The sequence below is a fragment of the Salarias fasciatus genome, chromosome 13, assembly GCF_902148845.1.
Source record: "Salarias fasciatus chromosome 13, fSalaFa1.1, whole genome shotgun sequence".
Lineage (NCBI taxonomy): Eukaryota > Metazoa > Chordata > Actinopteri > Blenniiformes > Blenniidae > Salarias > Salarias fasciatus.
In genome coordinates this window covers 27,294,097-27,321,009 of record NC_043757.1, presented here as the reverse complement: position 1 = coordinate 27,321,009, position 26,913 = coordinate 27,294,097, and the positions used below count along the sequence as shown (strand labels likewise).

At 52.5% G+C, this 26,913-nt stretch overlaps 1 protein-coding gene across 2 annotated transcripts; it reads right to left on the bottom strand.

Annotated features, from left to right (window-relative positions):
• Positions 1–2,259: 2,259 nt before the first annotated feature.
• zswim8 (zinc finger, SWIM-type containing 8) lies at positions 2,260–25,110 on the bottom strand. 2 transcript variants are annotated; one of them, XM_030107075.1, is made up of 26 exons: positions 23,834–25,110; positions 17,096–17,249; positions 16,778–16,872; positions 16,427–16,599; positions 16,188–16,295; positions 16,014–16,095; positions 14,943–15,063; positions 14,650–14,851; positions 14,373–14,548; positions 12,986–14,297; positions 12,658–12,789; positions 12,363–12,542; positions 12,043–12,226; positions 11,845–11,952; positions 11,628–11,752; positions 11,205–11,529; positions 10,903–11,058; positions 10,509–10,731; positions 10,103–10,392; positions 9,799–10,022; positions 8,546–9,043; positions 8,254–8,431; positions 8,003–8,176; positions 6,285–6,404; positions 4,261–4,439; positions 2,260–4,182 (listed from the first exon to the last, which is right to left on the bottom strand). In XM_030107075.1, exons 1-26 carry the CDS (start codon positions 24,009–24,011, stop codon positions 3,979–3,981), a joined length of 5,901 nt encoding a protein of 1,966 aa, XP_029962935.1. In that variant the 5' UTR covers positions 24,012–25,110; the 3' UTR covers positions 2,260–3,978. The 2 variants fall into 2 exon arrangements, with proteins under 2 accessions (XP_029962935.1, XP_029962936.1); XM_030107076.1 differs by having other exon boundaries at positions 11,845–11,943.
• Positions 25,111–26,913: the final 1,803 nt, after the last annotated feature.

The following is a 26,913-nucleotide window of genomic DNA, read 5'->3' as shown; positions in this document are numbered from 1 at the left end:
TCGAAATTAGTCTGAAATGAAGACATTCTGACTGAAAACTAGACGGAAGTAATGGGCAAGAGTTGAAGTTTTAGCAGTGACAGATACTGAATAGATGAACATAGGCTGTTACGTTCATCTTTGATATTTATTTCTTTTTTCTTACCATCATATGATATTTGACACCAGAAGAGGAATGTTCATGCCATAAGCATTATTTCTGTGTCCACAGCTTCTCTGGTCTCTCAGCAGAAGTCACTAATTTCCCTCTTCTGGGACGTTCTCTTGTGAATAAATGAGTAACAGTCAGTTAAGCCTTTTGGAATCCACCTGTTTTTGTTTTTTTTTAATGTATCATCATAAATACTCAGAGTATCACCTGAGTCAGAGCCACACGTCCTCAGATTGATCAGGGCGTCTGACAGTCTGTAAATGTGAATAAAGTTCAGTCAGGATATCAGAAAGTATTGAAATCATCGATTCACCAGTGGTTTTAGGAGGTCGTTACTGTTTTCTTTCTGCCATAGTACCATCATTTACTGAAAATGAGATTTTTAAGAGGAACAGGAAGCGTTTTAATGTCTGTGTGGCGACAGGATTCTGTATGAAGGTGGCATCTGACATGGAGCTGCGATCTGCACTCACATAATATGATCAATCCTGAAGAGCGTGGAATGCTGACGTGCTCCCACCGTCTGTTTCTTCATGAGCAAACAATGCGTTCAGAGCCTTGCCCTCATTCAGGGGCCACCCGGTTCTGTCTGACACGTTTTAATTTACACCCAGGAGGGGAAACTGAACAGGTTAATAGCTCATCCTGAACGACCTATTGTACTCAACATTTCTTTCATTGTCTTCACCTGTCATTGCTCATCAGCCACACACACTGTCACATACTTCGGCAGTGTCTTGACAGCATTTCAGTTCTCATCAGCCACTGTTAGAATGTGAAGATCGAGGCCTGTCGAACAGGAACCTGGACCTGATGCGACAGGCCCAGGAGGGGAGCGCAGGACGCTTCACCCTCTCACCTGGTCTCTGAAGAGCTGAAGGCAGTGAGCGTCTCACACGACTCGGTCCAGAGGCTTCTGGTCATAACCTGGAGGGCTGGGTGTTAGAAGACTGGCCAAACAGCACACAGCCGGTCGGAGTGACCCGCTTCATGTGACGGTGCTGCTCCACCAGCTCTCACTCATTCACTGGTCTTAATGCTCAGCCTTTTAAAGGAGGCTGGAGACCGTGTGATTGAGGGGCTGCTACAGGGAAACAGTGAAAACACACCTCCTGGTGTGAGGGGCCGTCTCACACACATATATTCACCTCTCACACACACACACACACATTCTCCTTTCACATACAGTGCATATATTTTCATTTTCATGCACTCATACTTTATCTTCTCTCATGCATACATTCTCCCAAATAAATAGGCATATATGCATATGTACAAAGAAGATATATGCACGTGAAAGAAGTATGTATGTATGTGAGTATTGTGGAAAAGGAAGTCCATGATCTATTGTGCTTTGATTGGCTGAGAAGCTGCAGTGGGCCGGTCCCGTTCAGGTCAGTCAGCATGGAAGGTGTAGTGGAGTCTGAGCGCTGCTGAAGCCACCAGAGTGTCCAGCTGCAGACCTCTCGAAGCCACTGGGGTATTAGGAAATATTTTATCATCTCAGAGACTCCCATCCTGGCCCATCCTGACCCAGAGAGTCCACTGGGAGCAGTTATAGGTTCAGCATATGGACAGGGATGGAGAATCGAACCAAATAACCTCCCGATTGCAAGACGACTGCTCTACCAACCGAGCCGCCCAGAGTCCTATCCTGACCCAGTCCAGTACCCGTCAGTACCTGTCTGGTACCCGTCAGTACGTGTGTAGCACCTGTCACACCTCCTGTGTTTGAAATGCCCAGAGTCCCATCCTGATCCAGAGTCCAGTACCCTGCAAAGTACCTGTCAGTACCCGTCCAGTACCTGCTGAGTTTTAAATGTCTGCAGAACCGGAAGTTAATGGAGTGTTTCCTGATACTGACCATATGAAGAGTGATCCATAACATGAACCAGCTTGATCAACATGATCAAAACCAGTTTGGTTTCAGACTGATTGAAACTACTTCCTGTAGGACTTCAGGACTGAAGGGGGGGTTGGATACTGACCTGGGACCTGTTGGAACACATGGATCAAGCAGGGACCTGGTTGTGGAGGCGGTAAATGACCCTCTAGCCTCCTCTGCTGGTCACCAACAGAACAAACCACAAACAGCGTTTAGTGTTTTGAAGGATCTTTATTAAGTAAACTCTACACTGTAAGTATTGCTATTATTTTTTTTTTCCATTTTTGTTTGATTTTTTAAAATCTCGCCACTCTAAATTAGAACCTTTTTGCAGTCAGTACATATAGAACTTTTCCATGGAGCTACACTTCTGAGGAATACAAAAATATCACAGTACGTTTTCTACCACACCACCTGTGAGGTTCCAGGACGAGACGGGCGGGTTCAGGACCTGAGCAGCTGCCAGGACAGAGAGACGGACCGGATCCAGGTCTCAGCCCCTCAGGGGGTGATGGGGGGGGGGGGGGACTCGGTCCCCACGGGGACAGACGAGAGGAGGAAACGGGGTTTTTCGGGGGAGACTTCAAAGCTTCGGAGAGTCAGATTGTGGGGGGTCAGATGGTGGGGGGGCCGTATGGAAGAAGACCTAGGAGGTTCAGGAGGGCCGACCTGGTCCTCTTCACCACAAACATGAATCCTTGATTAAACCGTTGATCCCGGTTCACCTTCTTTAGAGGAATTAAAGTTTCCGAATGGAAGAATCACCTCCGTTCACATCGGGTTCTGTCCACTGACACTCCCGCTCTTTAGATCAAACACATCTGGGAAGATTTTAGGATTTTTAAGGACAATTAAAACTGAGAATTTTGCCTCAAAAGCTCATAGATGGATCTCAGAGCAGAGGAAGTGATTTCAGCTTTCAGCTGCTGTGGAGACGAGAACCTTCCACTGACGGGTTCCACCGCCTGACTCCGTTCACCAGGTTTGTTCAAATCTGCAGTTTGTTCATGTGAGGTGAATTTACTGGATAAAACCTCCAGCTTGAAACAACAGCTGACACACACACACACACACACACACACACACACACACACACACACACACACACACACACGCACACACTCAAAATAAAGAACACACGTGAAATTGGGAAAGTTTTTCTTTTTTTTTAAACATTTTAATTCATGTAAACTAACCATCCAGACGTATAAACTAGAATTAGGATGAATAAATCAAAAGAAACAACAACAAAAAAAAGCTTCAAATGTTTCATTTTTTTTTTACTGATACATGTAAAATAAATGTTAGTAGAACTCTCGTTAAATTAAGAGAAAAAAACGTTCTTTTCTGCTGGACTGGAAGGTTTCTTGGAAGGTGTGTGTGTGTGTGTGTGTGTGTGTGTGTGTAGATTTGAATAAACCTGAAACACCCTCAGAAGCTTTGCGTCTGTGTCCAGCCTGGGGGGCTGTGGTGTTTCCGGGCCGCGGGCGGAGGCTGACGGAGCTGGTTTGAAGCTTCAGCTTTGACTGGTAGCTGCCTGTGAACTGCAGACGCAGCCCCCCCACCCCCACCAACCCCCCCACCCCGTGGTGACCCGAGGAGCGGGGCGGGGTCTGAGCTCCGGAGCAGAGTGCCCGTCGCCATCGGGCGGGGGGTTGGGGGCGGGGCGGGGGCTGAAATGTACATGTGGATCCCACACGACGACGAGAACGACGACAAGAGGAGCGGCAGCCGCCCCGGCCCCCTCCTCTGGGTACAGCCAATACAAAGTATGAAAAAGATCAGAGAAAACACCGAGGTCCTCACCCGAACCGCCGCCGCCGCGCCGGAGCGTCCGTCCCGCTCCGCACAGGAATGTTGCAGAATGGTTTGGATCCGGGTGAGTCTGGGGGGGGGAGGGGCAGCCGGGCCACCCTGGACCCCCGCCGGGCTCCGCCCCTCCTCAGGGGGAGAAGGTGGCCATCTCCAGCGAGATGCGCTGCCACAGCTCCTTGGTCTGCTTGCCCCGCTTCAGGTTCTGCAGCACGTCGTTGAACTGCATCATGCCCACCGGCGTGAGGCAGAAGGCGCCGCGGGCGCTGCGGATGATGTTGACGAAGTCGTCGTAGTCGGCCGGCGTGAGGTGGATGAGCCGGTGGTGGATGTACTGCGGACAGAGGGGGGGTGGTGAGAGACCGGCCGGCGGGCCCGCGTGCGCCTCCCGCTGGGCGGAGGTCCGGCTCACCTGCAGGTAGGCCTGCTGGCAGCGCTGCACCAGCTGGTGGAAGGCGGGGGTCCGCAGGTGGGCGTGGATGTGAGCCGGGTTCAGCCTCTGCAGGGCCTCCATGATGATCTCCTGCAGGACGAAGGGGCTCAGGACCCCTTTGGCTGCCCCCACGCAGAACTGGTAGACGTAGTTCACTCCTGGGGGGCGGAGGGGGGTCACAGGTCATCTATCTGAGACGCTAAATATGACCAACTTCTAAACTTCTAAAAGTTTTCCATTCTTCCACTGATTGACTGATCAGGTCTGGTCTGTAGCAGAGCCAGAGGGGGGCGGTCGCCCCAGGGCCCACAAGGTCATAGGCCCCGTTTCGTGATGTGTTCACATTTAATCGTAATAAATTACGATAATAAAATGTGCAGTGTGTGCGAGAAGGTATACGCGGATGAGTGTGGGCTCCAATTTGCCAATTCTTACATTACAACTGTCCATGAATGCATCAGCGCTGTCAGTGCTGATTGGCTGTGCAGCGTTAACAAGTTTTTTCTTTGCACTTCATCTGAACTCATTGGGGGGAAGTTAAAGAGCAAAAATGGAGAAGAAAAAACACCAATCTGGCGCATTCAAGAGAAAAGCAAAGAGAGAAAAGAGAAGCTGGTTGCTTCTTGTCATCAACTAACGTCTTACTTTTCATCAACGCCGCACCGTGGCCGCGAGAGCCCAACAACGCCGGTTGCAGTGACTGAAGACGAGGCTATGCTAGCCGCTAGCGGTAGGAGAAAGTGGTCGGCAGGTTTGCCGCCATGAAGGAGAGGAGGGCAAAACTTTGAAGGACGACCACAGCATGTACAAAGTTCTGAACGTTGTTTTCCACATTTCCTGGATTGTTTTGTTTGAGGATGTTCAAGGATTATGGAGGAATCAGCCGAACTGCAGGCTCCAGCACAGAGAGACCCACTGGTGAGTCAGTGAAACCTTCAGTTATATTATCTTTATCAGAACGCTGTGGCCTTGAACACCTGCCTACTTGAATGTGCCTTGTGTTGCTCTCAACTATAAGAGACCACCGAGTCTATTTTTTTTTTTTTTTTGTATTATACGTGAATTCCTAAAGAAATAGATAGCTGTGTCTATATCTATCTGAATAGATTGTGTAATTTTAGACCAGCTGTGTTCATTTTATATTTAAGCTGTAGCAAAGATGGTACAGATTTAGCCAGTGAGTTTATCTGAGCTTTCAGCAGCATGGACAGCGGACGCTCTGAGATTGACACCTGTCAGGCTGCGTGTGTGTGTGTGTGTGTGTGTGTGTGTGTGTGTGTGTGTGTATTTGTTCTTCAGAACAAGTTTGTGAACTGGTTTGCGACTCTATTCTGCTTTCTGAGGCATAGAGGTGTGCTTGGCTCAATAAAAGTGATCATTAGTGTGTTGTTTGATGGTAGCGTGAGGGATTGTTTGAATGGTAAAATTACTATCATAACGGAACATCGAGAATGCTCCGCCCCCTCTGTACTGAGACCCAAGCTCCGCCTCTGGGTCTGGTCATATAATTGGATCAATTATTCAAGTATTTCTCCTGTTTTTTCTCCTGCTTGAAGTTATTTCAGCTGACTGAGGGCCGTTTCACACCGCCTGCGCTACGGACCCACAGCGGAAAATTGCGTCACGCAGCAGGAGCCATAAGCGTAGACATATGGCCACAGACCTGGCCACGAGCATTAGCCCCACTCTGAGCTAAACGGCTGGATTTCCACCAGGCGGAGGTTTGCCTTCCCCACCAGATCAATATGCATTAACTTTAACTTTCTGGCTTTCATTAAACCATTTAAAGCATTTCTTAGAGACATTTCGGCAGCTTTAACCATTCAGGCAGATAAGAAATATTCAGAAAAAATGTGATTTCATAGTTTCCCTGAAATCTGACAAAAGCTTCATGGATGATAAACAGTGGACTGGAGGCCAAGCGGCTCCTTTCAAACCAGAACTCCACGTTCCACCTGTAAGCCACAGAGCTGTGGGTCCCCTTCCCTCCCAGAGGGCCTCACCCAGCCTGGCGGCCAATCCCAGCAGCCACTTCACGTCCTCGGTGTACGGGGGGCTCCTGGAGAAGTTGTTGGGATGGTCGTTGTGCGCTCTCCTGCCCAGCATCTCCAGAGCCAGCATGCCTTCACACCACCAGAACGGACACACTGTTAAACACTCACACTCACACCCTGCTCACACTGGGGCATTAACAGAAACGTCGACTAGTCGACAAGTTGACTTCCGTTGCACAAGTCGACGTAAATTTGGACGAGTCGAAAAGTCGTTGGTTATTTTTTTCTCTCACCTGATCACCCGACAGCGCGCAAGTCTCCATCCAGCGGTGTGGATGCTCATCTTTCTCCAGGAAAACATGCAGCGCAAGCCAGTAGGATTACTAAACTGATTGTGATATAAGGATATTATATCAATAAGGATTATTTTTTACCCTTTATCTTTAGAGGCTGGTGAGTACTTTTTTCTTTATTTTTATTGCAAGCTGAAGTTGGTTTCTCTTTGATGCCTATTTGCAGTTCTGAAGTATTTCATTTCCATTTATTTCTCTTTGAAAACTGTTTTCTAGGTAATGTTCTGTGAACCATGCAAGCCAGACCAGTATTGAATTATAATTCCGACGACCATTGGGTTTTGATTACTTTGGTATTTGAGACACGTTGCAGGCTGAAGTTGGTTTCTGATTGGTGCCTATTTGCGGTTCTGAAGTATAATTCCCATTTACTTCATGTTAAAACAGTTGTCTAACCAATGTTCTGTGAACCATGCAAGCAAGACCAATATTGAATTATAATTTTGCCAGCCATTGGTTTTTGATTATTTTGGTATTTACTTCATTAAAGCTCGGGTTGGCGATCTTGGAAAACTAGCATGGAGCACGAATGTAGCATCTCCCCAAGGCTCCGCCCAGCTCCCACCCCATTGGAGGAGCTCTGTTGGGAGCGGAGACGCAGAGACGTTCGTGCGCGCGTTGCGCGCAGCACTTCCGCGTCCAGTGCGTTCCTGGCGTAACCTGTCCTCAGCGCTTCGTTTCTTCGTTTTTCTTTATTTGCACTACGCCAAGTATGGCGCACTCACCGGTAAGTAAAGCCCCAAACATTCTTCTCCGCCATTCTGCAACAACGCTCCGTCCTTCTACGCGCGCACTGAACCAGGGTCAGTGCACGCCATTGACATGTACGCGCAGGGGGCAGGTCGAACGGCGAAGGGATTCGATTGGTTTAAAAAAAGGTGTCCCGTCAAGACGATTGGTTGCTGTTTTTCCCGTTTTACTCCTGCTGTAGATAGCGGATATTTTCCAAACTACTTTAAGAACACGCTATGAATTGTTTCCCATCGGGTCATAAAGATCATTTTAACCAGTATTTAAAAAAATGTATCTCATTCAAATCGCCAACCCTAGCTTTAAGACAACACACGCTATTTTTTTTTTTCCAAAACACGATGCAGACACGCACGGTGTGCGTCTTGGCTGCCGCTGCTTTAAATGTAAAAGAAAACTCACGGTGTTAGCCTTTGTTGTGTTCGGGTTAAAATCTACATGGCTACGTTGCAGTGAACTTTAATGCAAGTTTCTCGTTGCCGGACAGCTGTGTGTCCATGTTGCTCCCCCCTGTCAATGTGATGATGTCATCACGACTTGTCGACTCGACCTCGACTTTATTGACGGAAAAATCGACTTGAAAAAAACTGAAGTCGTTAATGCCCTAGCTCACACACTGCTCACCGACTCTGTAGGCGGAGTGCAGGTAGTGCAGGCCCTGCTGGCTGATGGGCTGGCTGTGCGGCTCGTCCTCGGCCGGGAACGGCGCGCTGACCAGCGGGGCGGGCTGCGAGGACAGGGCGGGCAGGGACGCCCCCTGGATGGCCTGGATGGTGGGACCGGAGTGGACGCTGCCTACTGAGGGACGGGACGAACAGCGGTCAGCGCCGCGGGGGTGGGGCCGAGCGGCCGGACGGAGACGGCGGCGTCCTGACCTGCGACGGTGGTGCTGAGGGGCAGGCCCGTCTCGGCGTGGTAGGGGTGGACGGCGATCTGGGTCATGGACGGGACGGGGACGCCGGGGAAGGTGACGGCCGTGGCCGCCATCGGAGGCTGAGGCCCGGCGGCCACCGAGAAGGGGTACTGAGCACCGATGAAGGCCGGGTGCATTCCCTGAGGGGGGGCAACACACACACACACACATACACACACAAACACAGGGGGGTATGGTGACTTCCTGGTCTGCAGTACTAGACTCCTCCAGTCAGTTAGGGTGACCCCCCTGACCTGTGGGTACGCAGCTCCAGACACCGGGAAGACGGCGGGCCGGGGGACGTGCTGCAGCGGGTGTCCCAGGTACTGCGGGGTGCAGACGGTGGGCAGGTGGGCCTGGATGGTGGTGTAGGGGTGCAGCCCCTGGCCGTGGGGGTGGGCCATGGCCTGGCCCGGCATGGCGTGGGACTGGTAGATGGTGGAGCCCACCGAGATGACAGGCACCACGGCGGCTGCCGTGACCGCCGCCGTGACCGCCGCCACGCCGGCAGACTCCATGCCGGAGCCGGCGTCCAGCACGCCGCAGCCGGACTCGGGGGGCCTCCTGCCCGAGCCCCCGTTGGCGCCGCAGCGCCCGGACGTCTCCCGCTGCTGGGCCGAGCCGCCGCCCACCGACTGCTCGTACAGCCAGTACCACTGGTGGGCCACCTCGAACAGCACCTCGGGGTACACGCCTCCGCCCTTCGCCGCCTCCTCCACCGCCATGCAGGCCTTCTCCAACATGACGTTGTCCTGGAGGCGAGCGGCGGCCAAACAAGACAGCGTTCACATTCCGAATTCTGAGAATCCACTCTAACTTGTTAAAGGAATACTCCGAAGATTTTTGACCCACGCCCTTTCCCTATCATTGACAAAGTTAGACAAGCTCATAAATACCTTTTTTGTGGATACCAGCTGTTAGCATCGTAGTTAGCTTAGCTCAATTGCTGGAAGTCAGTAGGAAACAATCGGACGGACAAAAGTGGACAAAATACTCCTTACAGTGGTCCAGGAGACGGCGTATTGCATGCGCAGTGCTCCGCGGAAGGATATACTGGAGCACACCAGTAGAAGCCATAGACTCAGCCGCTGTGCTCTGGTATATCCTTCTGCGGAGCACTATGCTTGTTCAGATCTGTGTATCAAAACGTTATTTTAACAGATTGAAAAGAAAACATGTCTTTTAAAATGTTTTATAACCATTCGGATTTACTTTACGTGCTAATACGCCGTCCCCTGGACCACTGGAAGGAGGATTTTGTTCACTTTCGTCAGTCTGGCTCTGATTCCTATTGACTTCCAGCAATTGAGCTAAGCTAACCACGATGCTAACAGCTGGGAACCAGCCACTGGACGCAGAGACACAAAAAAGGTATTTATGAGCTTGTCTAACTTTGTCAATTATAGGGAAAGGCGGTGGGTCTAAAATCTTATTCTTTTAAAGGGTTAGGGTTAGAGGGTTAGGGTTAGAGGGTCAGGGTCTGGACGTACTAGCCGGGGCACGGTACCTGCTCCTTGCACTGAACCAGGGCTCTCTGGATCTCATTGGGGTTGAGAGCGTGGGCGTGAGGCAGACAGCTCAGGGCCAGCTCCGCCGCGGCCCGGACCATGTTGGGGTCTCTGGCCCGCGATGCCCGGTCGGCCAGGGAGGCCACCTCCGGGGGGGTGAGGTGACCGTCCCAGCACTCCACCAGGATGTTCAGAGCGGCGCTGCCGATCTCCATGGCCTGACCTGACGGGGCCGGAGGACGGGGAGCCGCGTCAAGAACCCACAACAACAGCGGATCTCAGCACTGCGACCCGGACACTCACCGGTGATCCAGGACACGTGGGACGAGTAGGTCCTGGACAGCCAGTTGGGCGAGACGAAGTTGTGGAGGCCGAGTGCGTACAGGCCGATCTCGAAGGCACAGAGGTGCAGGTTCCTGTGGGGCCCCTGGTGACCCCCGCTGGCAGAGGGCTGGGTGAAGATGGAGGTGGAGGAGTTTCCTCCGGCTTTGATCAGCACCGTCTTGGCCAGCTCAAAGTAAAAATGAGCCGCCGCCTCCGACGGCTGGTTGGGGACGTGGGGGGCGTGGCACTCTGGGCGTCGGCCTTTGTACCTGAACGCAGAGAAATGACTGACACAGCAAACCCAGGAAGCTGTCTGCCATGCTGGACGGGGCAGCACAAACATGTGGACAGCTACGAACACAACTCAAGTGGTTCCAGCGTTTACCTGCTGGTGTCGGTGCTCTTGGCCCTGGCCCCGCCCCCCGCCCTGCGAGAGCCGCTGGAGGACGACGAGCCCAGCGAATCCGATGACGAGCTGCTGATGCTGTCGCTGTCCTGGCCCCGCCCCCAGGAAGCCGCCGCCCACCCGCCACGCAGCGGCCGCCGGCTGAGGGTGGGCGAGCTGTCCGAAGTGGTCTCGGGGGCGCTGCTGTCGATGCTGGCCATGCCTGGTCAGACGGACACGGGGGATTAGAAACACACGCAGCGCAGGGAAGACCGCCATCAGTAGTGACGAGGCTCGGAGTCTTCACTGGGGAGGGAACTCTGACAAACAGATTATAGAGCATCTTCCTTGCGACTCTGAAGCTGACGTAGCAGTGTAGAAGTCGGACGTGTACCGGTGTGTTTCTTCTTCTGCCGGACCGGAGATCCCCAGCCGCGCTGGCTGTAGCCACAGCGGGCCCCCAGGGCCAGCCGGCTGGGCACCGTGGCCTCCAGCTTGAAGGGGGCCACCTCACTCTGCGGCTCGCTGGACGACTGAGGCCCGTCTGGAACTGCAGCCGACAGAGAGGCGGGTCAACAAGCTTTCACTAATTCGTCAAAACACTCTGAGCGTTCACCGTCCAGTATCGCCACATGACACCCCGGTGAGGGTCTGGCTACCTAACAGGATGTCTCTGTGAACATGTGAACGCCTCACCGTGCTCTCGGGGCTCTGCGGCGCCGTCCGCCGCCGTGCTGTTCTGCACCGTGCTCAGTTCCGCCTGAGGAGCCACCTCGTCCCCGCCCACGGCCACCGCCGAGCCGGAGGACGAGGCCGGCGGCGGCGGCGGGGGGGCGGCGGAGGACGAGGAGGGGGTGTGCTTGGAGACGCCGCCCGTGGCCCCGCCCAGCCCGCCGTGGCTTGCGGTGGCGTGCTTGGATGGGCTGCGCTGACTCCCAGCCGCCGGTTTGCTGGAATAGAAGGAGCTGAGGGTCTGCGGCTTGTGGGTCTGACTCTCCCGGTCCAGCAGCTTGTCCAGAATCTGTGGACGAGAGCAGAAAGCGCCGTTTCTAGTAAAGATGGCGCCGTAGATAAAAACCGGACGGAGAAGGAGCCCCAACGGCGCCAGGCAGTGGTCACCTTCTTCAGCTTGCTCTGGTCGTCCTTGTACGTGATCATGAGGGCCAGAGCCAGGTCGCCCTTCACCCGCCGGGTGCCCTCGCACAGCAGGGGGTGCTCGGCCTCGCTCACTGTGGTCTTCATACCTGAAGGCGGCGGACGGGGGACAGAACGCCGGGATTGAAACACCGAAGAGGTCGGAGCTGACACGCAAACAGAGCCAGAAGGCGGGGTTTACCCAGAGCCGCCACGGCGGCCTCGAAGCCCAGCTCCTCGTCTCCGGGCATCTCGTTGTTACGGTTACGGCTGGGCGGCCGGGAGCCCGTCGGCGACACGACTGCACAAACAACACGGCCAAAGACAGAAGCGATGTGAACTGCTGGAGTCGGCGCGGCGTGGCGCCGTGCAAGCCGGGCCGAACCGGGCCGATGATTACCTGGGGTGCACAGCACGTCGAAGATGAAGCTGGCCAGCATGAGCGGCAGCACCGGCCGGTAGTCGCAGAAGCTCCCGTCCCGGAGCTGCTCGGCCCGCTCCCTGATGGCCGACATCTCCACCAGACCCAGAGGGATCTTCTTCAGCAGCGCCACCACCTCCGACTCCTGGTAGGCCAGCTTGACCTGGAGACACACCGGCGGTCAGCCGAGGCACGGCGCCACATGGGACGGCACGGGAAAGACGTGGCCATACACCGAAGAAGTGTGTGTGTGTGTGTGTGTGTGTGTGTGTGTGTGTGTGTGTGTGTCTGTCAGAGACCTCCAGGGCTTTGGTGGATGCCGGCGGCCGCTGCAGCTCCAGGGAGAACATGCCGGTGCTGAAGGCCAGGTTGTGCAGCTCCAGCCGCTCGCTGAGGACGGTGAGGAGGAAGGCGGCCTTGGACAGCGTGTTGGTGGCCACCTGCGTCTGCCGGCTGGTCGACACCTTGCTCTTCTTCCCCTGAATCCACCAAACAAACACAGGGACAAATTAAGCGGCGGTCCCGGACGCTCCCCGTTCCGGAGTTTCCACCCTGGACTGACGGACGGAGGAAACGTGGCGGGAGCAGGTCTACCTTGGTCTGCGGCTGCTCCACCTTCAGGTCTGGGGGGTTGGCCAGCAGGTCTCGGGCCAGTTCCACCGCCAGGCGGCACGCCTCATTGCTGTAGCCGTGAGCGTGGAGGGCTTCAGCACAGGCAAACAGCACCTGGAGACAGACAGACGCAACTGATCTCATGATCAAAGGTCCTGGTTCTGCAGGTTTCTTTCTCCATCCCTCCGTCTTCCCCCCTTTCTCATGTGGAACTGTGTGATTTCGTTGTCTGGTACTTAGTGCTGTATAAATAAAGCTGAGTTGAACTGAACCCGACGGGCTTCAGGCCTGGAGGTTGAACCGGCCGTACCTCCATCCGGCCCTCCTGCTCCAGCGGTTTGATCCCGGCGAAGATGTCGGGCTCGTCGTCCTGGTGGTTGTCAGCGAGCTGCCTGTCCGCTCCCTCCTCGGACGCGGCGCTCAGGTAGTACGCCTGGTAGTCGTCGTCGCCGGCGGGCTCCCCGTCCGCCGCCGCCTCCGCCCCCGCCCCCGGGTTGGCCGGCCCCCCCGAGGCGGGGGCGGCCCCGCCCCCCGCGGATGCCGCGTCTCTGCGGCCACGCGGCAGCTTGGAGGACGGCGGCCCCCCGGTGGACCTGGTGGAGGCGGGGGGCTGGTTACTGCCAGCTGAGTCCACGTCCTCCTCTCTGCTGGGGGCAGGCTCCACCTCCCCCTCCCCAGCCTTCTCGGGGGGGCCGGGCCCGTCCATGACCACCACCACCGTCTCCTTGGCGGGGAAACAGGGCGGAGCCGCCTCCGCGGTCGCCAGGACGGGCGGAGCGTGACTGACGCGCTTCGCTTCAAACACCTTGCTCCCTCCGCCACCGTTGAATTTGCGGGAGTCTCGGAGGAGCGGGCTTGGGGAGGGCAGCATCTCTGGAGGTGGGGGCAGAAACTCGAAGGTGTTGCTGGCCTCCGCCCCCAGAGCCAGACTGCAGCCGTCGTCCAGGCTCAGCTCGGCCAGGTCCGGCTCCAGGGAGCTGTCCTCGCTGCTGGTCCTCCTCTTGGCGCCGGCGTGTTTACTGTTCCCCGCGGCCCCCCCGCAGCCCGCCGGGCCCCCCACGGACGCCCCCTTCCCGCCGCCCTGCGGCAGCTTCAGCTTCCCCCCCGAGGACGGCCCCGGCCCCTTGTACATGCACTTCCCTCCCCCGTCCTCCAGGGACAGCGACACGCCGCCCCCCAGGCGCACCAGCATGCCCCCCCCTCCGCCGACCGACAGACCCTTCCTCTTGCTCAGGATGGTCTCCTTTGGCCGCACCGCCACCTCCTGCTGGGACGAGTGCCCGCCCCCCCTTCCTTTGTAGTCTGTGGCGGCCCCGCCCTCGGCCCGGCCCCCGCCCCCGGACTCGGAGGGCTCTCCGCCCGCCGCCGCCGCCGCCGCAGCTTTGGCCCCCCTCTGGTGCTGCACGGCCCGGGACCAGCAGAAGGTGGCGCTCTTCTTGTCGGCGCTGCAGTAGGTGATGCCCTCCAGGGGGTAGGCCGCCTCCCAGTTGAAGTAGCAGGACTCCACGGCCGGCTTGAAGCCCTGGAACAGCTTGTCCAGCGACTTGCGGTGCTGCCCCCGCTTCACGATCTCGATGACCTTCAGGTGCCACTGCTTCAGCTGGCTGGCCAGCTCCAGGCGCCTGGAACACACACAGCGTCAGCCGACCGGCCGACTGCGGGGAACCGTTTGGCGGGGGGGGGGGGGCCGCTCTGACCTGCAGGGGCTCATGGTGGGGTCGAGCACCGCCAGCCGCCACAGCACCACCATCTCGTCGCACATGCTGGCGCAGGCGTGGGCCGCCACCTCCGACTGGCCGTTGCTGCGCCCGGTGTGTCCGCTGGCGCTGCTGTGAGACGCCGACGTCCGCACGCTGTACCACCAGCTGATTATCTGCAGCAACGCAAACACACGGGGGGAGGGGGGGTCGGTATCGGAGAGCGTGCACCGCCCCGCCGCGGCGCGCCCGGCCGGGGAGCTGGGCGTGGGATTACCTGCTCGTAGGTGAGGCACTGCTCAGTGAGGATCTCCAGCAGCGGGGCGGCGTTGCTGTCTCTCCTCTTAAACATCTCCCTGACGATGGACAGGAGGTTCCAGATGCCCTCCGGCTCGCGGCCCCTCAGGGGCCGCAGCAGACACGCCCACTCGGCGGCGGCCGGCGGCTCCGTGGACGACAGGTACATGGAGTTGACGTCGCTGCAGGTAACGAGAGATCAGTCAGATCCTCCCCTCCACCCGAACCACGGTTTGAACCCCTCCCACGAGGTGAGACGGCGCCGCTTCGTACCTGAAGACGACGGGAGACGGCCCGCAGAACTTGTGCAGAGTCTTCTTGATGTTGTCGCTGAGCGTCGACTCGTCCAAATACCAGGTGCTCTGATCGGAGGCCGACGGGCCCGCGGTCGGGTCTGCCGGTGCGCACACGCACGCACACGCACACACAAAAACAAACACAAACACACACACACACACACACACAGACACACACACACACACACACACACACACACACACACACACACACACACACACACACACACACACACACACACACACACACACACACACACAGACAAGAATTCCACATGCTTTTAACCCGCACTTTTCTTTAATCCAGGACAAGCTAAAGCAGTTTTTTTTAAGCATTAAACGTTATTTTTAGTGCTGTCAATTGATTAAAAAAAAAATCACGCCTGACAATTAATCACAACTGATCACATCGGTTTTGACCTTGTAATCAACAAAATCACCACTTAAATACACAAACATGTCTGTATCTGAATCTTGTAACTTCAGTGGAGCAGTGTCTCATCAGAAAACACTAATGTGGGATTTGCACCATCCAACATTGTAAAGTTGAGTTGCTCAAGGGAAGGCCAGTCCCAGTTTCTCTCTAGATGCTGAACAGTAAAGAAGAAGGTAATCCTCACAGTTCAGCTGGACTGAACAGAGAGGAGAAACAGTTGAGTGGTAGGAAAACGAGTTGTCTCTCCTCTGAGCCCATTCCTAACCGAACCCTGATTCTGTGACTCATGGCAATTTTAAAAAATTAATCACTGACAGCCCTCCATGACTTAATCGCGATTAAAACTGACAGCACTGGTTATTTTTCACTGACTGGGGATCCACATGGGTCGAGTTCAGCCTGGAGGCCGGTCTGAAAGAGGAGTCCGTACTCCGGGTCTAACGCCGATTCTACTGAAACCCGAGGAGCTGTGATGGAGCCTTCAGGGAGACACGCCGCCGTTCTCCACACTTCAATAACTGGGGTTTTCTCTGCCATCTGGAGGCTGAAATGCAGCTCTTCTCCTGCGTTTCATCTGACCAAACCTCTCCCGGAGGTGGAGTGGGCACGTACCTGGCGCTCCGCACACGGTGTTGATGGCGGTCGACTGAGACGACAGCAGCTCGTCCAGCAGCCGCTGAGCGGTGGGTAAGATCTGGAAACACACACACACACACACACACACACACTGGGTTTGAAGCCGGCCTGGAGACACGCCTCGCTGGGCTCTGAAGCCGGATGCGTTACCTGCTGAGGCAGCTCGCTGATGAGGTACTGAGCAAACTTCTGGAGCTGGTCCCTCTGCAGCCGGGACAAGGACTCGGAGACCGGAGCTCGCAGACACACGGCTGAGGCCTACACGCACACACACGCACGCACGCACACACGCACACACACACACAGCACGGTGAGACCTTCACATATTCACCACTTTAGTCCCTGTAAAGAAGCCTGGAGGCCCTGAACTGGTCAGAGGGCAGACTCACGTTGTGGATCCTGAAGAGGCAGAGCGCCACCACATGGGCGCACCACTTGGCCCCGGCGCCGCAGGTGCAGCTGCAGGAGGTGATGCGGCAGCGGTCGAACATGACCGCCACATTGTAGGCTCCTTTGGACTGACCTGACTGACTGGAAACCACCGTCGCACTGAGGTGGAAGCCTGGGGCAGCAGGAAGAGAAACAATACCACAGACGGAACGTCAGCTGTAGCTTGGAGTGTAAACACCCGAGCAGGACCGCTCAGGAAGCGGGGTGTGTGTGTGTGTGTGTGTGTGTTAGAAAACTCTCTTTGTTCTGGACTGGAGCCTCTGTTTCAAAGCTGAAGGAGACAAACCAACCGATCTGCAGGGGGTCTTTGACCGCCCGGATCCTGTAGAGCTGCTCGCCGCGCTGGAACTCATCTGGACTCCCGTTAGCCAGGCAGGAATACAACCTGCAGCAGGACGAGAGCAGGCGTCAGGCTACAGAGAGAGGAGTCCACTGACAGAGGTCAGCAGCTGTGCTTATGAGAGTGTGTTCCTCTGGATCGACTCACTAAACGGATGGTTTATAATCACTGCAGAAATAATCATTCACAGTGAAAACACAGAAGCTGAGGCCATCGGGATCAGGACTCCAGAAGGAGGCGGAGCTTCTGACGAAGCAGAGCGGCTCACCTGATGTCCTCCTCGTTCTCGGGGAAGCTCCAGTAGGCGATGCGGAGCTGAAGCTGCTCGGGGACGGGGGGGTAGACCTTCTCCACCACCTCAAACGGGATGTGGAATGCCACCTGCTTGGCTGAGAGCTCCACCAGCGGGATCACCTGACCGTCTGAGGAGGACGGCGGAGGACAGGGTCAGAGGGTCAGAGGGTCAGACAGACAGGACTCATTCACAGATCTCTACTGAGAAAAACTGACGCTCAGTCAGGATTAGCTCAGCTCATGTGGCTAACGGCTTGTCTGAGACGCTGAAGCAGGTCCAGGACGACAGTGAGGCAAAAAAAAAAAATCAGACTGGGGAAGCTGGAAACCCTCTTCCTGTTGGCCCCCGACGGGCCCAACTCCCCAAAAACAAGTCCAGGTCAAAACCAGAATGTAAAATCCCCCCCTCCACCAAACTTTAGACTTGGAACAATCAGCACAACATGAACCGTTCTCCAGGAACCCACCAAACCCAGCCACCCATAAGACTGTCCATCAGATTACCAGAAACACCGGAATTCAGTGATTTGGACAGCTGAGCAAATACTTTTGGCAATATACTGTATCTCTGACAGGCATGTTTAAATGAAGCTTTTTCATTGGGACTCATTTCCAGGAGCTGATCCAGTGTAGAAACTTCTGCTGGCCTCAGACCTGCAGTTTCAGGGCATTTCTTCCTCATCAACTTTGCAGAAAGACTCTGGGAGCTTTCAGGAGCTTCAGCTACGCCAGTCTGTAGAACATAAACAGCAAAGCACAAGTACAGAGGCCTATACCCGCACAGAGAAAGTGTGTGTGCTGCTCCGAAGGGTCGTGGCAGCAGTCTTCCTGAGAGCATTGAGACCAGGAGAGAAGAAAAAGTGCCGAGTCTCAGATTACAGACTGGTTTCCAGGCCGCTACTTGTGCTGCTGTTGACCATATATGGAGCAAAGCTCTGGTTCATATAATGCCATCCTTGGCACAAAGGCCCAGGGGCTCGCTGCAACAGGCGAGGGGAAAGCCGTGGAGACAGCGGCAGCCTCCATGTGTCACGTCAGGAGTGTATCAGCAGGCCGAGCCCCGGGGCGACGAAATACACTCCAGACAAAACCACAACTATGAGTATTGATCAGTGATCCACGAGGACTGGCTTTTCAATTCAGAACATCTTTATGATGCTGGATGCATGGATATGTTAGAAAAAGGACAACAGGAATCTAGGGGATTATCAACTACCAAAACAAGTACAATTTAAAAACAATATAATCCTTATAAAGATTGAACTTTTTTCAAATTTCATTTCCAAACACTGTGCGGAAGATAAACAGAAACTCCAACCGAGGATAAACCGGCAAGCTAAAAATACAACAAACACACTTTTTTATTTCAAATGTAGAAAACATTTCCAGTTGGACGTCACGATATGCCGACGATGGGCGACTGTATTTAACTGCACCTGCACACATTTAAAGAGGCTTTTCTCTGCCTGCAGACGCTTATCAGGTTACAAAGTCAATGGAGATACACCACTAGAATGGACAAGAGTCTCATTCAACAATTAGAAACAAATTTAAACAAACAAATCTCAGCACTCATAAAAGATTTTATATCCTGTCAGAAAGATTCAAGATTTGTGAAAAAGGATTAAATCTGTCCTCATCAATCTGTTTCGCGTCAATAACGATGGACATTTCAAGTCTTTCACACAGTAAGGAGGGGAACTTACATGTCAAAACACAGATAATCTACAGATAATCTACAGTTAAAAGATGTCTGGAAAAAGTTAAATAAACGGAATTTCAAAACAAATCTCATAAAATAAACTGAAGAAAATGTAATCTTCAGTAATCAAAGGCTAATTTCAATATCTGCAGACAGTTTTGGTCTTCGGTATGTTCTCTCCATTTTTATTTTCTGCCCTCAGAAAGTCAAAGCTGCCACAGCTCTGACCTAAACTGTCTTGAGGACAGGCACACACACACGATTTGTGTATTTTATATTTTTGTTATTCTGAAAATTTACTGAAACTGGAAAAAACAGAAGAGAACATCTGCAGTGGAAAATGCATATATTGTTGAAATGTTGAAGGTCAATGAAAACAGTAGTAATTTCCTGATTTAATGAATATTGAGCACCACTGTCCTACTGTGCAATATTTAAATTTGCTCTGAAGTATCTGAATACTGACTTCGTGAAAGTACCTGGTCTGAGCCAGGCGGAAAACAAGAAGAGACTCCAATCTCAAAATGTAGCCACACAACTTAATCATGTATTCATAGAACTGTCATCAAATAAGAGCAAAACAAACAGCAGCCCAATAAATAATAGATCTGGATATGCTGTGAAGCGCTACCGAGCCATTTCGCTTTTTGAGGGGTTTTTTCTGTCAAACTGCTGATAGAAGTGTACAATCTCTCCATCACCTCTGATCATTCATAAAAAATGGAAGACGTAGGATCAGCGTGACTGTGTGGCAGAAAACTGGGACAGTGTGAGAGAGGAGATGAGCGTAGCTGGATAGTAACAGAGTTCATGCTGCCGTCCTGTGATTGGCTGCTGCCGGTGAATGGCAGCGAGCCGCCTGCCCATTGGCTGCCAGCAGCAGGGGAGGCCACCACAACAGCTGTTCCTTTGTAGCTGACCGGTGAAAGGCCGGCCGGCCGGCTCATTCAGGCTGTGCACAGGCCCAGAGGCACTCGGTCATCCTGGGCTTCAGCCCCATCAGCCCCTCCACAGGGGCTGATACCAACACACCAGACTCATTAACACACTGCTCCATATTTACATGTATACATATTTTCCAAAAACTCTTCATTAACACAAACTTGCATGAACACCTGGTTGAGAGCTGCTATGAGCATGATGAACCTGTAGGGGGCAGTGGAACCAGAGGCAGGAAGCCAGGCGAGCCAATAACAATCCAGGGAAAACAACACGGGTCGCACAAATGATGCCAGCTCCACTAAAACCAGTGCCAACATGCTAATGCTAACGCACTGTTTGCATGTAAATTCACGAGGATATTCTGTACTGTTCTCTGTCTCAATCATTAAACCAAGGGAACAGCCAGAGTTATTTGGGGATTGTTTAGCTGGCTGGACAGCTAGCTTTAGCGGCTAGCTAAAAATGTCTCCATCTACATGCAAATCTCTACTCTGAAAGGAGTTCTCATGTGGAAGCGTTTTCAGTGACTTTTAGCTTTGTTTACGTGTAAACAAAAGGTCAAACATGTCTAAATATCACCGTTTTCTCCGTCACGTAAACCCCACCCAATAAAATAACATCAAAGATACAGACACACTGAACGGGTTCAGCACGTGCATGTTTCCCAAAGCCATCAGGCTCCTGCAGAGAGATAATCGCTCACTAAGCTAGCTACTAGATATGGTTTACCCACTGATCCCAGCTCATCACCACCACCTTCTACATGACACACATGAGACCTATTCACTTCAAGGTTTGAGGAAAGTCACACGTTCCCTCCCCCGATCGACAGCAAACGTGCAAGAGACTGGGAGAAGAAACAACCGACTGTTCTGCAATCTGTGGCTGTACGGAACAGTCCAGGCACTTTCTCCCTGTGTTGAGTTATGTGTTTAAAGACAGGAGGTGAGGGAGGAGTGGCCGAGGTTACGCAGTCACACCAGGGAAAGGATTTTCATCAGAGTGAAAGCTCTCAGCAGCGGTACAGCTTGGTAGTGCGCAGGGTAAATCCTGGCTTGACCTCATGTGTTTGGCTCATGGGCGGAGGCGGTGGTGGCGACCCCAGAGTGCGAGTGCAGGCAGCCTGGAGCACAGCTGAGCCGACACACTCAGCGACACACAGCAGGAAAAGCTCAGCTCATCTCCGGAAGGGGCAAGTACGGTGGCCCAGTGGGGTCAAAGTCACAACACAACGGTAGAACCCCACAACACAACAGCAAAACATCCCAACGCAACAGCAAAACGCCAGAACACAACAGCAAAACATCCCAAAGCAACAGCAAAATGCCAGAACACAAAGCCACAACGCAACAGCAAAAACATCCCAACGCAACAGCAAAACACCACAACACAACAGCAAAACATCCCAATGCAACAGCAAAACGCCACAACACAACAGCAAAACATCCCAACGCAACAGCAAAACACCACAACACAATAGGAAAACGCCACAACGCAACAGCACCAAGTCACAATGCAACAGCAAAACACCACGACGCAACAGCAAAAACGTCACAACACAACAGCGAAGTGCTGGGCGGTGTGACCTAAAATTCATATCACGGTATAAATCAAATCCCTTCACGGTAACGGTATATATCACGGTATAAATGTTGCGGTTTTAAATCTATACTGGAAGTGTTTCTGAATGGGTTTTGTAGTTGTTTAATTCACCTGCATTTGCACTTCATGCCACTAGGTGTGCTGTTTGCATGTTCGATCTTATTTTTACACCACAGAAGAAGGATGGCCCCTGAAGCAGGCTCTCTCTGCATGTTGTTAGAAAAGGTGTTAGCCGGGCAGACGAGACCAGAAGAAGCTGGAACATGTTCAGTGATGCGATGCTCCGTTTTTCAGTAAAAGAGAAGGATGAACTCTTGATTCATCACATTTTATTTACGTCATGGCTGCTAAACTATATCAGGTGAGATGACAGCAGAGCGCAAATCTCTACCGTGGCCAAATTTATATCGTTTCTACTGTCATACCGTGAATACCGCGCAGCCCTACAACGGCACAAAGTCACAACGCAACGGCAAAACGACAACGCAACAGCACAAAGTGGCAAAGCAACAGCACAAAGTCACAACATGTGCAAATAGTCACAACGCAACAGCAAAATTCACAACGCAACAGCGAAAAGACAGCACAACAGAACAGTGTCACAACGCAACAGCAAAAAGTCACAATGCAACAACACAGTCACAACGCAACAGCAAAACGACAACGCAACAGCACAAAGTGGCAAAGCAACAGCACAAAGTCATAATGCAACCATAAACTCCAGAACGACAGTGTGGTTCGGGAGCTTCTTCAGTGGAGTGAAGCGGACGGCTCCCCCTACTGTTTAGCAAGTGTCTCCTGGAACTGAAGCCTGATTGTTAACCGACTGAGGATGTATGGTTTCAGTGATCGCCTGGCCGTGGCAGTCCACCGCATCCTGCAAACAGGAAGGCTGAAAGTGGATAAAGGACTTTCCCATCATTCGTCTGGTTGATTCTGTGCAGCCCCGGTTTTCCTGCGGGTGGGGGCTGAATTCAGTCTGTCACTGAAGGTGCTTGGAGGAGGAAGCCCCCTCGCTCGAAACACAGAAGACACAAAACACGGCCTTATCTGCCGCAGAGGCTGCGTCCTGATAAGGCCTCGAACCGTCGGCACAGGAGCCTGGACCTCGATAACAGCGCCGACGCCCACCGACAGGTGGAACTTTTGAAAGTGGCTTCCAGCTCAACACACACCTTTTCTGAAACACGCCATCTTGCTGGTATCTTTAATACTATTTCAGCGAGGCGGTCACAGGCAGCAGCGCAGCCTGACAGCATGATGAACCCTCCATCGTGCTTTTGCAGTCACCAAACTGGAATTCTGAACTTTAATAGTTTATCACTGCTTTCTTTAACCAGTGAACTTCAAATCCAACTTAAAAAGAAAAAGAAGGCTTTGCAGCGCCTGACAGAACGCGTGGTTTCCCTGTGGCGGCAGGTAGACAACATGTTGACTGAAAGGGTCTGGAATCAAAGTGGGAACACACACTGACCAGCCAAAACATTGTGACCGGGGAATCCTGGGACCTGCTGGGTGACACACAGCAGGCAGTGAGGAAGGTTTGGTCTTTCCTCCTGGTCGAAGTCAGATACAATAAATCTGGGTTTAGTTCCGTTTTTTTTTTTTTTTTTCAAATAACTGGGGCCTTTTAAAGATGTGAGGATATTCTGTTCAAGCCCAAAACAGAAGAGCTAATCATACATTCATTCCATATTGTCCATAAAAGAAAAGAGGCGTTATGAGAGCCACTTTTTAGTTGTGATTATTTTAACTGGTTTCTGGAACACTGACAGTTAAGTAGAGGTTATTCCAGGCAGAGCAGAGCACTGGGTCCTGCAACCTCCAAGACCCATACAGTCCACCAAATAAACTCTGGAGATTCAAAACATGCTTACAATCTGAAATGAGGAGAAAAAAAGAGCATTGGTGACATTTATTAGTCAGTTTTAATATGCTTCAGCTTGTCTTCTAACTTCTGTAGTCACCTTTAACCATTCCTCGGCTGTATCTCAGCCGTGACAGCTACTGATCGCTGCTGTGTGCTTCCTAATGGGTCCAACAGTTTGAGCTTCATTAGTATTCCTCCACATTTTTGACTTTTATTAGTGATATTGCCATTTTAACCGTTTTATTTTTTGAGTAATTTAAGCCAATTTTTCACAAACATGAGTGTTTTCAGCCTGGAGATCAGATTGTTTTAATGAACAATAACAAATGAAATGTTAATTTGCAGAGAATGTGGTGGAGCCGTCACAGAGAGGCTGAAGTGTCCCTGCAGGTTGAACACCCCTACAGCACACTGAGTGACCTCTGAGGTGGATCCAGATTTTTGGGGGGTTTTATAGTCCTGACTGGGTGAATGAACCACAGAAGCTCAGAACAAAGTGTGGTGCTACGGCTGATTTCAGTCCTTTAGAGCAACCCTGCGCCCTGACCATGCCTGGACAGATGAATGGAAGCGTGTGTTTGTGGGTCTCCGCTGACCTTTGACCTTGACGGTGGGGGAGTTGGGTCCGGCGGACTGCTTCCTCCATCCCCTCCAGTTCTGGCAGAGGCTCTCGGCCTCGGAGATGAAGGAGCACAGGGAGTCCTCCTCGAAGCGGTCCGAGTCTTCGAAGGAGAACCTCTCCCCGTCCTCCCACTCGGCGAACATCAGTTCCATCACATCCACTTTTCAGCCGAGCCCGAGTCCAGAGGCCGATCTTCAAAAACAAGGTCCAGCAGTGGAGGGGGGGCAGGGGGCAGGGGGCTGGGGGGAGGGGAGGCCACGGGCAACCAAAACACAGCTGAGAGGCTTACCAGAGGGCCCTCACACACGTCAGGGAGTCCTCTCACTTCACACCAAGCTGCCCGGGGGGGGAAGGGGGGAACTCCGCCAGTAGCCAGGCAAAGAGCGAAGCCCTCCAGCCGCTCACATCCGCTCGGAGTGCCGCTAACTTCAGGCTGACACGACGGGACCAGACCTCCGGGGAAGAGTCAGACAGCTCGCCTTCATCCTGACGTCCTGGCCGGCTCAGCCAATCGGCCGGACCGCTGCTCCCCGAGGCGAGGGGAGTCCGGGCCCCCCCGCGGAGCCGAGCCGAGCCGAGCGGAGCCTCCTCTCCGGCTCCTCTGTTTACGTTACGGAGCGATGCTAACAGCAGTTAGCCGACGGTAGCTAGTCGACGGGGTTTCGCCACTAGCCGCATTCCGAGGAGACGCACGCGCGTGTCATCCGGCGCAGGCCGCTCCGGGGAGACTCTATCGGCTTTCCGAGCCGGAGACAGCCGCGTTCACTCCACTTTACTTTTGTTGCGAGTCGATTGGAGCTCCGCTAGCTGTAGCACGGCGCTAGCCCCCAGTCGGCTAACGTGCGCTAGCTCGGTTAGCTGTTTGTTTACATCCGCTCCGCCGGGACCGCACGCTCTCTCACCGCCGGCCCGCTTCAGCCCGCTCCGGCCCGGGCTCCCGTCCGCCCGCGGCTCGCCTCTGCTGTCAGTATTAATCCTCACAAACTGCCACGGCTGTCCGTCCTTTGTACCCCGGGCTGCTCGGTCTGCCGTTCAAAGTTGCGGCGCTCGTCATTCAGACGACGAGAGGAAATCCCACCGGGTCCTTCACGCGCCTCCTCCCGCCACGGCGACCGGCCGTCCCGGCGTCTGACACCCGGAATCCCCCCGGATGGTGTCCGGGCTCCGCTTCGTCCTGGCTGCCTCCGGCGGATCGCTCTCCCTCCAGCGGATCAGTCTGCCGGGGGAAGATGGCTCACCTCTCCCGCAGCTCCGCCTCCATCAGCTGATCATCACTTCCGGCGGCCAGATCCCACGAGCTAGAGAAGCGTCCTCTGACGTCACGGCCGAGACAAGCCACTTCCGGTCTGAAGATAATACTCATAAAAATACTCCAGAAAAACAATAACAATAACAATAACAACAATAATAATAATACATTAGAAAGACCTTAACATTTCAACGTAAAATTTTAATGAACCCCAGAAACCAGAGTTTTGTTGAAGGTTGAAGAAGTTGACTTGAAGATGCTGCCTCTGGAAAAAATCTCCATACCACTCTGTTCCTTCTGCAGAAAAATATCCAAAGTCACTTGATTGTACATATTTACAGCTATTCTAGATAAATGCAGATGTTCTACATTTTTCTAGTGCGAGTCAACTGGTCAGTAGTGATGGATATAGAGTTGTTTGTATTCTGTTGTTCTGCTGCCAAGTGTGTTTTAATATGAAATATATTTCAGCTGAATCTGATCAAAATAATAAGCCAGGAAGAACAGCAATCCACCATGAAAGGAGGCAACACAATCTGAAATTAGTTTTGGGTCTTCAGAGACTGATCCACCAGCATTAAGCCAATAAGTTCCTGTCAGCATGGTGTTTATCCACATCAATGAAATGTGTCTTTTCCCCTTCTTCTAGACATTTAACTCCGGGTCTTATAAAGACATACTTTGCCATATATGTAATCTACCTGTAACTGAGTTATCTCAAACCTTTGATCAGAATGATATTTTTGTTAGTAACTTGATCCATTAATTCAGATTCGTACTTCTTTACATCTCTGGGACATTCTCCAGATCCTCTTTTTGCTGTTTGTCCAACTTTGTTTGACTAACTTTAACTTTTCAGTCCCATTTATTTATGTTATCACAATTTAACCTATCAGGATCAAGTTGAGGAAAAAGCCACTGAACAGTGTGACTAAAGGACTCGTCATTTCAAAGAGAATTGTTGGTCTTCTAATAACCAGCTTTTAGTTACTTATTACATCATGTGCAATCTTCTATTCCAGGATGGTAAAATGACCAACATCATGAGAGAAGATTATATTTAAAATCACCTAAGATGATATGAAAGGCATCTGGACATGATGTTATGACCTGAGACTTTTTTTGGAAGCTTTAAACTCATTAACACTGAAATAATGTTAAAATACCTGTTGTCTTGTTTAAAGACTAAAGAAATCGGTCTTCACAAGATCACAGGAGGTAAAATTAAAATACAAAAAGGAAAAACTTTGGCTTATAAACATGATGTGAAGAGCAATCACAGGGCCAAAAACCACAGAAGTGAAAAAGTTGACTTTAATCTACTGAGCTGTGGGCTAAAGGCTGGAAATGTGCAATACCTGCAGGAACCTAATAGCTGTGAAAATGGGTCAGTGCCCCAAAGTTTGACCGGATGATGAGCAGACGATGAACCTTTTCAATCAGGTAGTCCCCTGAAATGAAAAGTGGCGACCCCGACGCAGGATCGAGCCGATCGGGCCTTCCTGGTGGACTGAGCTGAACTCAGACCTGCTCCAACCAGATCCCTCCTCTTCTTACTGCATTTTCGTCTGAGAGAAAGACGTAATTAATGCAATTATTTGTAATTAATTTGAAATCTAATTGTCTGCAACTACTGATCTTCTTTCACACCTTCAACGCCAGTAGCCTGCTCCACTGTTACTTTTTTAAGAATCTTCTGTCCTGTTTCTAAACCTCTCAGACTGAAAGACACTTGACTTTGTCGCCACCTTGTGGCAGAATTCTGTAACTGCATATAATAATAATGTATTGGGTTTTTTTTTTTT

What these genes read in the sequence shown, in the direction of transcription:
- zswim8 (XM_030107075.1), bottom strand. Translation starts at nt 24,011, where the DNA reads ATGGAACTGATGTTCGCCGAGTGGGAGGACGGGGAGAGGTTCTCCTTC. An exon ending in CCGTCTCCCGTCGTCTTCAG is followed by an intron (nt 14,852 to 14,942) that starts GTACGAAGCGGC and finishes CGTTACCTGCAG; the next exon opens with CGACGTCAACTCCATGTACC. An exon ending in CTGGAGCTGCGTACCCACAG is followed by an intron (nt 8,432 to 8,545) that starts GTCAGGGGGGTC and finishes GCCCCCCCTCAG; the next exon opens with GGAATGCACCCGGCCTTCAT.